At 47.3% G+C, this 16,542-nt stretch overlaps 1 protein-coding gene across 1 annotated transcript; it reads right to left on the bottom strand.

Annotated features, from left to right (window-relative positions):
- Positions 1-3,070: 3,070 nt before the first annotated feature.
- Positions 3,071-13,791, bottom strand: myoz2a (myozenin 2a; the record flags this gene model as incomplete). Its single annotated transcript, XM_084451983.1, has 5 exons — positions 3,071-3,311; positions 3,569-3,752; positions 5,621-5,741; positions 12,653-12,819; positions 13,707-13,791. The coding sequence occupies 5 exons, from the start codon at positions 13,789-13,791 to the stop codon at positions 3,071-3,073; spliced, it is 798 nt and encodes a 265-aa protein (XP_084308109.1).
- Positions 13,792-16,542: the final 2,751 nt, after the last annotated feature.

Raw genomic sequence — 16,542 nt, 5'->3', positions numbered from 1 at the left:
ATTTATGAAGTCACGTGTGGAGGTTAAGTATCACCCGACTCCCTTAAAGGTGACACCACTAGGGTGCTTTGTGAGCATGAGGTTTGAAAACAGTGCAGCTTGCAGTCAGGAAAAGGTCTAGACCCTGGAGAGCCCAGAATCAACCTCATCAGATGTCTAACTATCCTCTGTGTAGGCACATTCGCAGAGACACACTGTACTGCATATACAGTACGCTGACGTGGCACTAGCCTTCAGAACACCTCCCTCTAGCTGTGGACCTATGCCGTTGGATCCTCTAAGTTCACCGCTTAAAATATCATTCGGGCCTATGCAGATGCTAGAGGGATACCCTAGGGATGGAGGAAAGAGACAAGGCGGTTTGTGTGTCTCCCTCTTTCAGGGTACTGTATGTCTCAGTTAGCAGCAGTCTAACCGGTGTCGCCGCGTCGCTCGTCAGTATCGCTTCCACCCTCGTCCCACGGCAGGTTTGATCTCGGGTCCTCTGGCCAACTGATGCCGGCCTCCCATAAACGCTGCCTCAGCCAGCTACGCCACCCAAAAGCTAGCGACGGCGCAGGTAGTCGGTAATTATAGGCGAGGAGTGAGTTTGACATTCAGCTTGGTTGCAGCTGGTCACTGTGCCGTGTTAGGTGCTCACCCGGGAGGCTGAGGCCCTTTTCCATGACAGGAAAAAGACACAGAGGGATAGTTTACCACTAGACACACAGGCTGATCCTAGTTCCAGGATGTAGACTTACTTTGGAAATGTGTTGTACCCGAGAATATGTCTTGTTCTAGATGTGAGAAACATGTCCTGTTAAAGCAGTCTTTACAATGAAAGTAGTAAATCTGCATTGGCATGTTTTTAAATTGATGTATTAATAGTGGACATGAAACACTCTCTGATGCTGTCTGATCTGCAACGTCTTTAAACTAATTATTATGCAATACAGCGGCGTAGTCTCGCCCTGTCTTAGAAGTATGTCAGGTGTTTGTGCAAGCTTCGTTTATTCAGTTGTTGTTGCCGGTGTAGGAGCGGCAGACCTCGCCACGCATGGCGCCCCACCTGCAGACCCCGCCACGCCCGTCTACCCAGCATCCCGCTGTGCCTTCTTGTGCCAAGTCATACACCAACAGGGGAAACAGGTGGAAGATTACAGACTAAAATCACCAAACCAACTCCCGCCATAATATGTCCTTTCCTGCGTTTTCTGTGTGCTGCACAGATTGACGGAGAGGAATTCAATAACACAGCCAAAGTGAGCAGTTACTGGGACCGGCACATTCCGAAGAGTGCCCAATACAGGAGGCTAGGAAGCCAGGCTCTGGATCTGGTCATGTGACCGACAGCGACCATGACAAGCATTTCCTGTCTGAGGAACAAAAGGGGCACATTTCTGGAACAACAAAATTCATGAAAGGTTTATGAGGTGAATTGATAGGAAAGAGTGTAGACCACAATCTTGGTCAAACCCATAATGTGACCTGTAAGGTCAGGTGTGTATAGGTCTTTGTTTTAACACACAGTTCAGCTGGGTTGATTGTTTGAATCAGGAATATTAGTGCGGGTCTACAAAGGGACACCTGCGGCTTTAAAGAAATAATCTCTGAACTACATTTCCAAACTCTTTTGGATTCCCCAAATAAGCTGTTGATGGAGAAGGTTGTTCACCTACTGTAGCATTTAGCTGCCAACCATATTTTTTCAGGTTTCTTTTAGAGAACTAGGAAGGAAGCTATACCCTAGCTGTGTACCATTCTTCACATCCAATAGCCTGTCCACATCAGCTGACTAGTGCATTACATTTATCTTACATCAAAGTCATATATCTGTGAAGCACCACGTACTGCCGTAATGATTGACAGGTACAGCACATTTATTTTTTATTTGTAATTGTTTTTGGAAAAATTATGTAGTGCATGTGGTCATATTCTATGATGGACACTCTCTTTCTCTCTCTCTACAGGTATCTCCTTATCTCTCTTTTAACATGTAAAAATACTTATTTTAAAGTAAACGATAATAACGACACCATTTTCTTAAAAAAACAACAACAACATTTTCAAGCAAGTCCTGACTCACTTGAAAGTCACATCCTGTTTACTAACATACCCCCTATTAGTCATTTCCTGACTTCCACCACCAGTGTCCCTCTGGTGTTCAGGGTGCTACTGAGCAAGCATACCGTAGATCATCCACTGACTCTCCCATACCTCCGATGCTGGTCTCAGCGTATAGGCAGAAGGTGAGAGAAGGTGAGAGAAGGTGAGAGACTCATCAGTCATCTTGAGTTGTGTCAGCGGTCCATGTCTGATTTGTGGGGCTGGCCGGCGCGACCTTGAAGCGTGTCAAACGTACGCGGGTCTCCGAGGCTGCGAGCTGAGACGGGTTAAGGTGTACTGTACCACAGGTGCGCCGTCGCCTCCCAGGGAGATGAAGCCGGGCCGCTCGCCGTTTTATTATACATGCCGCATCTCTGTCATATCGGAATATGCTAACGCCATTCAGCTCACTGTCGATAATGGAAAATACTGATGTGTTTAGCCTCACTTTGGAAAACCTAAACAAAATCTGTTAACGCACTCAAGCTCAATCGGGACAAATCTGGATTGACCTTTTTTTTTTACACTTTTTTATTTAGCTTACAAATGACTAATACAAACAGTAAAATGTGTCATGCAGACATTATCACTCTTGTACACGTGATTTTTACAGTATGACCTAAATGATACAAACGTTATACTGCAGCAGTAGCTCTAGCTAGCGTGACTAGCTGGTCAACTTCGTTTTGAGTGCAGTAGAATACTGTACCTCATAGGCCTGGATAGATGGGACATACAGTTAGTGAGGAGAACCTTTCAACAACAGGCGTCTCTAACTTGCAACAGCAGAACTCAATGGACACTCTCACTCACTCTCTCTCTCTCTCTCTCTCTCCTTCCCTCTGTCTTTCCCTCTCTCTCTCTGTCTCTCCCTCCCTCTCTCAATTCTACCTCACTTTAACCTAATCTTGACCCACCCCCACAAGGCCTTCAGGCTCTAGCAAACAGGCAGCTTCTCAGAATACGTCTGAACCAAGGCACAGGTTCAAAGGTCGTCCGACTCTGGGATAAATGTGGGGCCCAGGGACGCCGTGGAGAGGAGGAGGGGGGTGCCGACCGTCACCCAGCCCAGGGCTGTCCTGTTGAAGGTGGGCCGCTGCCTTGCGGAGTCTCCCTGGAGCTCCGGGTAGTCCGGGAGGGCCGCCTCGGGGCCGGGGGCCATCGCGGGAGCCTTGGAGGGGACCGGTCTGGGGGCCTTGTTATAGCCGCCAAAAGGGGTCGCCACTCTGGAAGTGTTGGACCGACGACGTTAGCGTTAGCCATCAGTTTACAGTATCGCTTTGGCAAGCAACTCTTTCTCTGGATTTCTGTGTGTTGTGCGTGTGTGTTTGTATGTGTGTGTGTGTGTGTGTGTGTGTGTGCGTGTGTGTGTGTGTGTGTGTACGTGTAGTGTGTGTGTGTGTGTGTTCATGTGTGTGCGCATGTGTGCGTGCACATGTGTGTGTTTGTGTGTGTGTGTGTGTGTGTGTGCATCCCGCCATACCTGTTGAAGCTCTTGTACCTCGGGGCCTCAGGCTGAGTTTCGGGGTCTGGCATTCGAGTGAGGAGGGTGTCTGCAAGGGCGGGGTCGTTGATGATGGCCTGGCTCCAGGGGGAGTGGTAGGACTTGGGGATGGCCGTGCTGTTGAACCTCTCCGGGGGGACGTCTTTCAGAGGGGCCCCGTAACCTGCATGGAGGACAGAGATAGATAGAGCATGCAAAAGTCTAGAGGGTTTCAGCAGATGATAAATGTAAAGAGACGGGAGAAACAGTCATAGAAAGAGAGAGAGAGAGAGAGAGAGAGAGAGGAAAGACATATATTCTGACTAAGGCCCGACCGAGGGAAAGCCAATCGGGTAGAAATGAGAATTGAGCTGTGGTTAAACAGGCATTGCTTCACTTGAGCTGGAGCTTTCTGCATTTTTGGAGAGAAAAAAAAACGAAAAATGTTCTTTCACCCCATCCAGAACTCATCGTCGCCACAGTGATACTTAGTGGTCACATACATCACAACAAACATACACAATGGCCATATTAAGTCATCATCGCACCGCACTGCTCTGTCTCAGTGCCTCCTGGGAAAAACGTGGCAGTCAATCTTTACAATACGCCAACACGAGTGACTGTTTCCTGTGTAACAGCAAGGGGATTATGCAAAGGAGGGGGGGCTATCCAAAGGACTCTACTTCAAAACAGGTGAGATTTACCCAAAGGGGGTATAGCTAGCACACAGGGTTATGTAACCAGGGGTGTCATGTCACGTCCAACTCTCTTCCAGTGGACAATTCCCCTTCCTGAGTTTATGTTTAGCCCTGAGGGGGAAGTAATGGAGTCCAAACCAACCCCCCCCCCCCCACAGGGGCTGGTTTAGAGTTGTCGTCGGGCCATCTTTTACAAAATGTTAGCATAGGCCAGTAAATATTTTTATGCAGTGTTCTGGATTTGGCTGCTCGCAATATATCGAAGGAAATGTGCTGTGATTGCACAGCACGGCAGGAAACACTCAGAGTCGGGTTGATAGATAGATGAGGGGAGATTCCTGTCTAAGTGGAATGCGGTTGCTTATGAAGAAGACGAGGCCCGAGAGAGACAGAGGTTGTTTTTTGTTTGTTGATATGAAAAGTGACATGGAAAGTCCAAATGTGAAACGACTCCATCGCCTCATGTCCACCACACCACTAAGAGGCGTCTTGGACCACCGGAGAGACTAAATATTGTTCCTTTTCAGATGAGCACCATTATAATCCAACTTTGAGTTTAGATCACTTTAGCAACCGACACCAGAGCCTCACAGTGACCAAACCAGGGAGACACAAAACCACAAGGCCTGGTCCATTCTGAAGCTATTCCAGGAGCCATTACACATGTTTGATACCCAATACCCTCTGTCCCAGTTTTCTGGACTTGCTATAACCGCTGACGCCCTCTCAAGGTGGTATGGCGGAGTGGTCGTAAGTTCCAGAAATAGCGTATACTGCCTCCATGTGCTCACCCTCTAATAGGGTGTTCTGTTGACTAGGCTGGATAGAGGTTCCAGTGGGATCTCAGTGCCAATCTCCCAATGATGCTATCAGACTGTAGCACACACAGGAAATACTCGTCATGCTTCCTGTGGAGGGATCGGGCAATTATAACTGTAAACTGGAGTGTAGAAAGAGAGAGAGGGGGGCGGGCATGAGAGAGAGAGAGAGAGAGAGAGAGGATAAGATTGAGAATCAGGTTCTGTCGAAGGTCAGGAGATTCCACGCAACGAGAATATATTTCTCCACACAAAATTAACTTTGCCTCAGCAAAAAACAAGCAATTGAATTTCTAAAATGTCAAAACAATGAAGGCACAATCTCTGACTGAGCAAAGCATTTCATTTGTCAACTGTCCACCAGGACCAAGATAGCATGTACTGTAACAAACTACAGATACTGTACCCAGCACCCTGTTGTACCTACATGTATTACATTGACTTAATGATCATGTGTCCAAGGAAGCTCCATGTATCTCAACCCCGCGCTAGCACATTCAAACACATTATTTTCTCCTTGGGGTAACAGCACTCACCCGGGGCGATGCTATCTGGGTCTGCTACGGGCGTGTTAGTTTGGTCGGCAGCCAGATTGTCCTCCTTGCCATCTTGGTTTTCTGTGGATTCCTGACTTTCTACCTGAAGAGTCACTCCATTCTGAAAGTGAGAGACATGTGGAGACAGTCATACAACAACAGATATCTATGAAATAGACCTAATAATGGTAAAATTCAAGCAACCTGTGTGAGATCTGAGTCTCCTAAGATGATTCAACACAACCAATCTGACTTCCTCAGGCCTGAATGTTCTGTGCTAGTATGCCTATGGTGATGGTCTTTCATCATCCCAGTGATATTTGAAAGGATTTACCTCAGGACTTGAGAAATGTTGACAGCTTGAAGCAACATTCTACCTTTGTTTTTATGGTTTCAATTTATAAATAGCGCTGGCAAATAGGCACATGTTTGGTCTAAAATGTAAGCAGTTATTTGAAAGTAAGTCTCGAACAAGATCCAATCAAACCATGATTGCCTGTCCATATAGTGTTACTGCTGCCATAGACATGCTCAATGCATTATACAGAGTAAGAACAAGCACCAAAAGAGCTACTAAACACCTCAAGCTCTGAACTGTGGATTTGCAGCAGAAAGTAGACAGGCTCCTGAGAAGAATAGACTATACTTTTACTGAGACACCAAACATAGTTTTTTTAGTGTACACTGCAAAATGTACTTGGCAATGGGAAAAATGAATTGATACACATGTGACAAACTAACACATGTATACATGAATGCACGTTGTCTCCTGGAGCCCCAGTATAAGGGCTCACCCAGGATAAGGGCTCAGCTCCAGCTCTCATCTAAGGGATATCAGTTCTTCAGCCCACATGGTCTCACCCTCCCTGGGATTCTAATGAAGTATAAAGCTGGGATTGAGTGGACTTGTCCTCTAACTACCTCCTATCTCTACGCCCCCACCCCCCACCCCCACTGCCACTCAAGTCTGCACCCTTACTGTGACCTGGAAGTTTGGATAAAGTCTTAAAACACGTTAGATTAACGGTAGCTCCACTCAGCGAGATGTCTGTTGGTGTGGTTGCTAGAGTTTAATTTACAGAGAAGTACACTTTTCTCACAGGGAGGTGTTCAATATCTATTAGATATTATCTAGCATAACCTACAGTATTAGGACCTATTCTGCATGCATACACCTGACCTTTTACAGTTACAGAGGAGCAATAACACTGCTCATCGAGGGGGGCTCAGCCTCCCAGGGGGAGAGTAAAGTGACAATAGATGACTAAAACTTTAAATGCAAAATTACTTTATTAAGTAGTCAATTATCTGGGCTGTAAGCAATAGCAAAGCGTAATAAACGATCAAACAATAAAACCATAACATCAGAGTAATATTCTAGTTAGAAAGAGAGGGCAACTGAGTTGGCCAGCTTCGTCACCCTACCCTGACAGCTCCTGACCGACAACTTCAACAGTTCTGCTTGATCCTGGTTATGGTCTTGCTTTTTCTTGAGGAGAGAGTGAATGATCAACTCTGAGGAAAACGAGAGAATAACTAAGTTTCTTCTTCAGTGTGAGAGAGCCCAGAATCTTGAGAATAGCTACTTTCTTCTTCTGTCTAAGAGAGCACCGCATCCTGAGAATAGCTACGTTTCTTGAGTCATATGACCTGGGGGACTCAGGTCAACTTCCTCTTGTGGATGGTTGGGGTCAGAGGTTATGATCTGGAGACATTCAGTGAAGGAGTCCCATCTGCCCTCAATTCACACCTGTTTCTATCATATTTAGAGCCCTCTCTCTCATCCCCTTCTTAAAACATTACATCAATTTTAGCCAAAGATAACTTCATACAGCGTGATCATCTCATGGTTACAACACAAACAAACAAACAAACAAACAAACAAACAAACAAAATCTCTCTAGTACTTTCCAAATGAACACTAGTGCTTCTGATACTTTCCAAACTGTGAAAAGAGGAATTTGCCAACAGCAGTGTTGCCAACTACTCTGTATGGGAAGTAGCTGTTGGCTCTCCCAAAAGTAGCTAGAAGTAGCTCGATGACATAATCAACTAATTAGCATAATATCAAATTCTGAAAGAGGCACCATGAATAGAAAAGGCTGGCCAGGTTTACAATCTAACTATTTACAAACATTTGTATTGTTGTACATTTGTAAATTGTGTTGCCATATAATTATAACTTTTACAATTTAATATACAGTTTTTATTTTCTTTTTTTACAGATAGTCTATGCAGTGGCCTAATGAATGTAGACCTACAAACTATTTACATATTTGCTGCGGGGCTGCTATCTAGTCCGACTGGCCGAGTGAGTGCTGTGTGAGTAGTGAGGAGGAGACGGCAGCCCTCGCTGTAGGCCCTACTCGTGAGCTCGGTTGTAACGTTAACCACGGAACGGGACAGGCACGTGCACTCATAGACCTCAGGGGGGCAGGGACCTCTCATAGAGAAGTGTTTTTTTCTGCAGGCTTAATCTTTTTTTTAAATAAATAAATTCCTGTTGTGCAGAGCATGCCCTGCCTAATAGATTTAGATTTTATCAAAATATCAGGTTGGAAAATAACTTGTTTCTCCCGGGCGATGCCCTACCTACCCTCTCTCTTGTTTTCCAAGCTCCCGCGGCGCGCGCACTGTGAGCGAGACAAATGCACCCGCACACGAAACAAGCTGTCTACCTGTACGCGCACGCGATAGGCACTCGATAGTCGTGACTCGTGAGAGTCAGTCGATTAAATGTCTTTTTGAGGCAGACAGGCGTGTTACAGGTATGTGGCCACTGACATTAGTAAACAGTTTCATTTTCGTTAAAGTGATATATTGATGTGCTTTACCTTTTGCTAGTGCCCTAACGCGAGAATCAGTTACTCTCTCTTTCTCTCTCCCTCGTAATGGTCTTATTGTGTCGGAAGCCTAGCTAGTTAGCTAATGTAGGCTAGCCTATATTAGCCAGGTAACATAATCTCTCTCATAATATTAGCCAGGTAACGTCATCTCTCTCTCTCTCTCTCTCTCTCTCTCTCTCTCTCTCTCTCTCTCTCTCTCTCTCTCTCTCTCTCTCTCTCTCTCTGTCTCTCTCTCTCTCTCTCTCTCTCTCTGTCCAATTAAAGAGAATAGGCTGCTGAATGCTCTGTAATATCATCATTAAACAGTAGCAGTGCAATTTTGATTGTAAGCTTCTAACGTAACCGTTCATTCTACTGGATAGCTGTAGGGTAATGCATCTTTATAACAGTGGCAACCTACAGCCCCCCGGGTACTGTGACGGCTCAGTGACAGGAAAGCATAGCAGGTACAGTTATCACAAATTATACATTTCTTTATTAGGAGTTACCTCTTGAGATACAATATCTCGTTTACGAGAGGGTCCTATAGTAACAGCAGGCCACAAAACACAATAAATACAATAAACAAAACATACGAAACAAAACAGACAACATACAACAAAACAAATAAACATCAGACAGAATGTAATAAACAATGATCTGCCTAACTAATATAAGTAGGCCTACTTGTTACCATCAGCTAATGTTCTATAATGAGTGGGCATACAGGCTCATAATGGACAGTAACTGACAGTGCAATTTAATTGTAGGCTTCTAACTTTTGCTATAGCGCCTAGTAATTTGTTTAGAAAGGAGATACACTTGTGCGTTCTGGCAAGTAGTAGTACTGACCTACATTAAAGTCAGACTAATGGACACCAATAACTATATCCCCTGTATTCCAACCCCACTGCCAGCATTAAAGCTGAGATAGATGACAAAAGAGGATGGATATTAACTGAAAAATAAAAAATTATTCTCAATGAAAGATCACCCGATCTGTCCTGTTTTTTTTACGGTGTCCCTAAAGTGCACAAATCTATTGTTGATCCCCCACTCCTATTGTGTCCAGCATAGACAGTCTGAACCGCTATCTAAATATGTTGATCATTTTTTGAGGAAATATGTGCATGACCTGCCCTGTTACCTTGGTGACACTACTGATGTCTTGAATATCATAAAATATGTGAAATGTGAATCTACTGATATCCTGGTGTCTCTCGATGTCCAAAGCTTATATACATGTATTCCCCATGATGTTGGTCTGCAAGCCCTTTCTCACTACCTCGACAAACACCCTACAGATGTCCTACCTCCCTCCATCTTCCTAGTCAATCTAGCCGAGGTTATTCTACTTAAGAATTTCTTTACTCGGGCAACTACTACCTCCAGTCACAGGGTACCGCTATGGGTAGTGTCTTTGCCCCTTCCTACGCCTGCCTGATCATGGGCTTCTGGGAAGAAAGATTTATCTATACTCCTAACAGTAATCCCTTCCACTCTAAAATAGGCCTATGGCGCAGGTATATAAATGACATTCTACTGATATTGAAGGGCACTATAGAAGAGCTAAATTACTTTATTCTATATGTCAACTCCACCACTAGCTACGTATCATTTACAATGGAGTCCAACACTGCCCATATTGATTTTCTGGACCTCACCATATTTAAGGGTGTTGATGATAAACTTGAGACCAGCATCTATCGTAAACCCCTCAGCAGAAACACGCTGCTCAGAGCAGACAGTAACTATTCCCACCACCTTATTCGTAATATCCCAGTCGTACAATTGTCACGCCTAAGAAGAAATTGTAGCTCTATCCTAGAATTCAAGTCTAAAGCTGCAGAACTGTCCAACCGCTTTAAGGCACGAGGCTATGCACAAGGAGACATTGAGTCTGCCTACAACAGAGCACTCCACTCAGACAGACCCTCCCTCCTCACTAAGAAGCCCAAACAATAGACGCCACCCCGCCTCTGTTTCTCTACCCAGTACACACCAGCGGCAGGGAGACTGCAAAGCATTGTTTGAAAACACTGGCGCGTTCTCCAGAGCGATCCCACTCTTAGAGAGTCTGAGCCTCCTCTCTTTTCATGTAGACGCTCACGTAACCCACCCCAGGGGTAGATGTGGCAGTTGTGCCCAATGCTCAAACTCCACAAACACCAAAGATTTCACTCACCCTCTTACAGGAAGAAAATACAACATATCTTCCTTTATCAATTGCAATAGCACACATATTATATGTTTATTGACGTGCCCCTGTGGTTTAGCCTATATTGGACAAACAAAATGCCCCCTCAAAATCAGAATCTCCGAACACAAAACAGGCATACACACAAAAAAAATCTAGACTGTGACGTCATTGCACGTCATTACATCCAAGGCAACCATGGATCCCCAGCTTCGCTAATGTTCTAGGGTATAGAAAAATTCTCTGTGTCTCAGACAGGTGGCGATATCCCCCCCAAAAAAGCTTTCTGGATTCACACTCTAAATACATTAGAGCCCTCTGGACTCAATGAAGAGAATACTTCTTATAGCCAGCTGTACTCAGCCTACTTACCTACCTAGCCTATTTAGTACAATTAGTGCACTTCATTCACACTTTAGTGTTGCTCTCTGTAGACTTTTGACTGTTAAGGTACTCTACCTATTTGCACTGATCCCATGTAATTGTCTGTGTTGACAATGTTAAATTTATTGTATTGACAGTATTGATAGACTTTGTCCCATTGACTTTTGATAGATATGCCCCCTCTCCTACGTTCTTCTAGTGTTTTGTATATGTTTTGTATACTTTGAGTGCTTATACTTTGTATTTTTTGCCCTCTTGTGGACTGACCTCCCTGAGATCAGCCACTCCATTGGTGGAATAGAGACATTGGCTGTTTGTATGCACTGCTCCACCCACTCACCTGCCCAGGTGACCAGCCCAGAACCTACAGGTACTACCCAGCCTTTGTTCTCACCATGACTGATGAAGATGTAATTGTCGAGACGTTAGTCGTTTTATCTGCACCTAATAAATGGCCTCAAACGCCTTGTGTGCTCCAGTGATTCCTCGTTCATACTCTACAGCCCCTGTCTGCACCAGGCTGCCCTTCACAAACTGACGCGCAACAAGGATACCCTTTTTGTTTCTAAATGTGCTGCGCACGCCGCACACTTTAAGTGCACTTTTTTAAAACCTTCGCCCCAGCCACTCTAACATCCAGTGCACATTCCTGGAAGGGGACATACTGTATATGTTAGATGCTTTTGCAGAGCTTTGTCAACACAATCATTCCCCAAACAACCAGAAAAACTCACTAGATTTAACTAGTCGCCAAAGGAGTCTGGAAAGTCGATAGATATAGTAGATATATAATATATAATAGATATAAGTTGGCAACACTGGCCAACAGAACTTGTTAGTTACATTCTACCCTTAAAGATTCAAACTTTTATTAATATGATTAATACAAAATATGTAATTACTTTTTAATAATACAGTTGTTTAGTAGAACTGCTAGCACAGCATGTTATTTCATTTCTTTGTATCTAGACATCACTTTGCTAGCCTTGGAGCGAACTCGGGGACGAGCCTCAGGAGACCACATTCCTTCGACAACGTGCATGGATTAATTTGACTAACGACTACAGGGGTCAAATTAATATCAGTTTGGCACTGTGTTAAACATACTAGCGTCATGTCCAGGGGGTGTACTTGCTAACTACTTCTTCTAACTACTTTCTCAAAAGAAAATGGTTGTGCCCCTGTGTGCCATGAGTGTGTGGCGGACCACTGAATTCCAACAACTTGTCTTCCACTCCAGATAAGACAACAATGACAACATCCTGGTTACATCAGAGCCCACAGGGCTCTACTGGCCTGTTCCATTCAAAGGAACACGTCAACTTTTGGCAAAATTAGCTTATTTGTCATCTTCCCCAGAGTCAGATAAGAAGATACCCTTCTCTTCTCTGTGCGTGCAATCAGAAGCATTGAGACCTGTCGGAGCCATTAGCCTGCACTAATGTTTTTCGAACCCACTTCCAGTGATTGAGTTAAGCTAGGCTAATGACTCTAACGGGTCTCAATGCTTCCTACTGCACGCAGAAAAGAGAAGGGTATGTCTCTTCTTATCTCACTCTGGGGAAGATGGAAAATAAGTAAGTAAACTAATTTCCCCAAACGTTATGTTCCTTTAAACAAGCTTACATTGATCTGTGTGTTGGTGTCGTTCCGGATGCTCTCGAAGGTATATTTCTCAGAGCGTCTCTGTCGCATCTTGAAGAGGCGGGATCCCCGGTTGGAGGTCAGCGACAGCTCCTCCAGCATGATGTCCTTAGGGGCGCTCACCTTCCTCCCCAGGTCCATCTCTGCATCTGACACACACACACACACACCTCAGCTATTAGGACATAATACTTACTGTATACAGTACATGTGCATTTTTCTGGGTATTTGGCACATTATATCATGTATGGTACATAAATGCAATCATTACATAATGTCATACTCGATTAGTCTGACAGGTAATTTTTCACTGTGTTGACAGTATTTGAACATACAAGCCTACCGCACACAAAAGCTAATTATATTTTACCAATAAACTATCGGTATCCCACAGCTCTGCACTGCATCTTGCTGACTCAGTATTCCTGTCCCTATGATAAATTGTCTTTTCTCGTCAGGCGCTTCTGCTTGTGGTTAGCGCTGGACGCTAGTAGCTAAATGCATGCTGATCATAGAGATGCCGTCACCCCTCAAAGAATGAGAAGTTGGGCCTGCTAGAATATCCTTCAGCTGTCATTGGCCCTCAGACACCTCCCCAGTTGTCTGCCTGGTCGCCCAGAAATAGCATGTTCAAAGGATGACGACAAACGGGATTCGCTGCTTTGGCCAATAAATCTGATTTGCCCGGCAGTAGAGAGGGGTGCGGCGTAGCTTCTTAGAATGCCGATGGTGTTGAGAATGAGATGATACTCTCTCTACAAAGTGAAAGTGTTAATAGTTGTGTGCAAGAGCGCCGCTAGATATTATGGGCCCTATAAAAGAATAGAATATTAGGCCCCCCCAAGCCTAGGCTAGACCTTATGATAATTTAAAAAAAAAGGAGTAATAGTGTCAGTGCAGGGCCCTTGGAATCATCCTAACTGTCTGTCTGTCCGTGTGCACCAGTTGATAAATGGGGGGGGGGCAGAGAGAGGCAGTCAGACAGACTGAGGTTAGAGAGGTGAGGAAACAAGGAAGTGGTGTGGTCACGTGATACCTCTCCCGGAGCCCTGGACCTCCCTGCAGATGGCTGCCGCCTGCTGCTGCCTCTCCCTGTTCGTCATGGTGCAGAACTGCGACATGGCCGCCCCTGGGGAGTGGAGGAGAAGGAGGAGCAGAGTCACAGGGGAGTGGAGGAGAAGGAGGAGCAGAGTCACAGGGGAGTGGAGGAGGAGGAGCAGAGTCACAGGGGAGTGGAGGAGGAGGAGGAGCAGAGTCACAGGGGACTGAAGGAGAAGGAGGAGCAGAGTCACAGGGGAGTGGAGGAGGGGGAGGAGCAGAGTCACAGGGGAGTGGAGGAGGAGGAGGAGCAGAGTCACAGGGGAGTGGAGGAGGGGGAGGAGCAGAGTCACAGGGGAGTGGAGGAGGAGGAGCAGAGTCACGGGAGTGGAGGAGGAGGAGAGTCACAGGGGAGTGGAGGAGGAGGAGGAGAGTCACAGGGGAGTGGAGGAGGAGGAGGAGAGTCACGGGAGTGGAGGAGGAGGAGGAGAGTCACAGGGGAGTGGAGGAGGAGGAGGAGCAGAGTCACAGGGGAGTGGAGGAGGGGGAGGAGCAGAGTCACAGGGGAGTGGAGGAAGAGGAGGAGGAGCAGAGTCACAGGGGAGTGGAGGAGAAGGAGGAGCAGAGTCACAGGGGAGTGGAGGAGGAGGAGCAGAGTCACAGGGGAGTGGAGGAGGAGGAGGAGCAGAGTCACAGGGGAGTGGAGGAGAAGGAGGAGCAGAGTCACAGGGGAGTGGAGGAGGGGGAGGAGCAGAGTCACAGGGGAGTGGAGGAGAAGGAGGAGCAGAGTCACAGGGGAGTGGAGGAGGGGGAGGAGCAGAGTCACAGGGGAGTGGAGGAGGAGGAGGAGCAGAGTCACAGGGGAGTGGAGGAGGGGGAGGAGCAGAGTCACGGGAGTGGAGGAGGAGGAGGAGCAGAGTCACAGGGGAGTGGAGGAGGAGGAGCAGAGTCACAGGGGAGTGGAGGAGGAGGAGGAGCAGAGTCACAGGGGAGTGGAGGAGGAGGAGGAGCAGAGTCACAGGGGAGTGGAGGAGGAGGAGGAGAGTCACAGGGGAGTGGAGGAGGAGGAGGAGCAGAGTCACAGGGGAGTGGAGGAGGAGGAGGAGCAGAGTCACAGGGGAGTGGAGGAGGAGGAGGAGCAGAGTCACAGGGGAGTGGAGGAGGAGGAGGAGCAGAGTCACAGGGGAGTGGAGGAGAAGGAGGAGCAGAGTCACAGGGGAGTGGAGGAGGAAGAGGAGCAGAGTCACAGGGGAGTGGAGGAGGAGGAGGAGCAGAGTCAGGGGAGTGGAGGAGAAGGAGGAGCAGAGTCACAGGGGAGTGGAGGAGGAGGAGGAGCAGAGTCAGGGGAGTGGAGGAGGGGGAGGAGCAGAGTCACAGGGGAGTGGAGGAGAAGGAGGAGCAGAGTCACAGGGGAGTGGAGGAGGAGGAGGAGCAGAGTCACAGGGGAGTGGAGGAGGAGGAGGAGCAGAGTCACAGGGGAGTGGAGGAGGAGGAGGAGCAGAGTCACAGGGGAGTGGAGGAGGGGGAGGAGCAGAGTCACAGGGGAGTGGAGGAGGAGGAGGAGCAGAGTCACAGGGGAGTGGAGGAGGAGGAGGAGCAGAGTCACAGGGGAGTGGAGGAGAAGGAGGAGCAGAGTCACAGGGGAGTGGAGGAGAAGGAGGAGCAGAGTCACAGGGGAGTGGAGGAGGAGGAGCAGAGTCACAGGGGAGTGGAGGAGGAGGAGGAGCAGAGTCACAGGGGAGTGGAGGAGGAGGAGGAGCAGAGTCACAGGGGAGTGGAGGAGGAGGAGGAGAGTCACAGGGGAGTGGAGGAGGAGGAGGAGCAGAGTCACAGGGGAGTGGAGGAGGAGGAGCAGAGTCACAGGGGAGTGGAGGAGGAGGAGGAGCAGAGTCACAGGGGAGTGGAGGAGGAGGAGGAGCAGAGTCACAGGGGAGTGGAGGAGGAGGAGGAGCAGAGTCACAGGGGAGTGGACAGCTCGTGGCGACGGCACACCCGCTGTAGCGAACCACGGCACTGGAGCCGACGGCAAGAGCGGCGTGTAAGGCTATCGATCGACCGACATTACCCCCTACCCCCCCCCCCCCCCCCCCCCACCCCACCAACTCACACATGAGCAGGTAGAATTTATTGGGGCGGTGAAAAGGGCAAAGTTAGTGCATCCCTTTAAATAACCTCGGGCCATTAAGCGCCAAGCACATGTTCTTCAGTCACAGCGGCCAACCCTGCGCTCGCCGGAGGACAACGGCAGAATCGATACGAGTGAAATGAAGTGAGAGGGCGGGGCTATAAGGAAACAGGTGTCACAACAACGAGCAGGTGTGTTGAGAGAGAGGGGAGTGGGAAGGCAACAGTCCAAGACAGTGCATGTTGCCAAGTCAAATAGCAAATAACACAAATAGCACACCAAAGATACTAGAGCTGGAAAGAGCTCTAGTCGAGCTCAGAGTTTGTGTGTGTAGACATTAATGAATTAACCTTCGTTAATTAATTTAACCTGCAGGTCCAATCATAGCCATTGGACCATCTGACTTTGAGATCACGGCACAGGGCCGCACTGTTTATTCTTAGCTCTTACGTCACATACTGTACACGTATTCATTTCGTTCTAAATAGATCTGCTAAACTGTACATTCACGTCCGCGGAGAGACAAAGAAGTGGTTCCTCGACATTCGTCATTGTCGCAAAATGTTTAAACGTGTTGTTTGCAACACTGCGTTCTCCGTCAAGCCCTCATGGACAACACACATGAATGAACATCTGGAGGTAGGCTATGCTTGCGCTTATCTGAACACTACAACGGTCGGGCCGTTCGATTGGCTAAAATGTTCGCGGG

Source organism: Borostomias antarcticus (assembly GCF_949987555.1).
Source record: "Borostomias antarcticus genome assembly, chromosome: 17".
NCBI lineage: Eukaryota > Metazoa > Chordata > Actinopteri > Stomiiformes > Stomiidae > Borostomias > Borostomias antarcticus.
The sequence above is the reverse complement of the archived record's forward strand: the minus strand, read 5'-3'. Positions and strand labels throughout refer to the sequence as shown.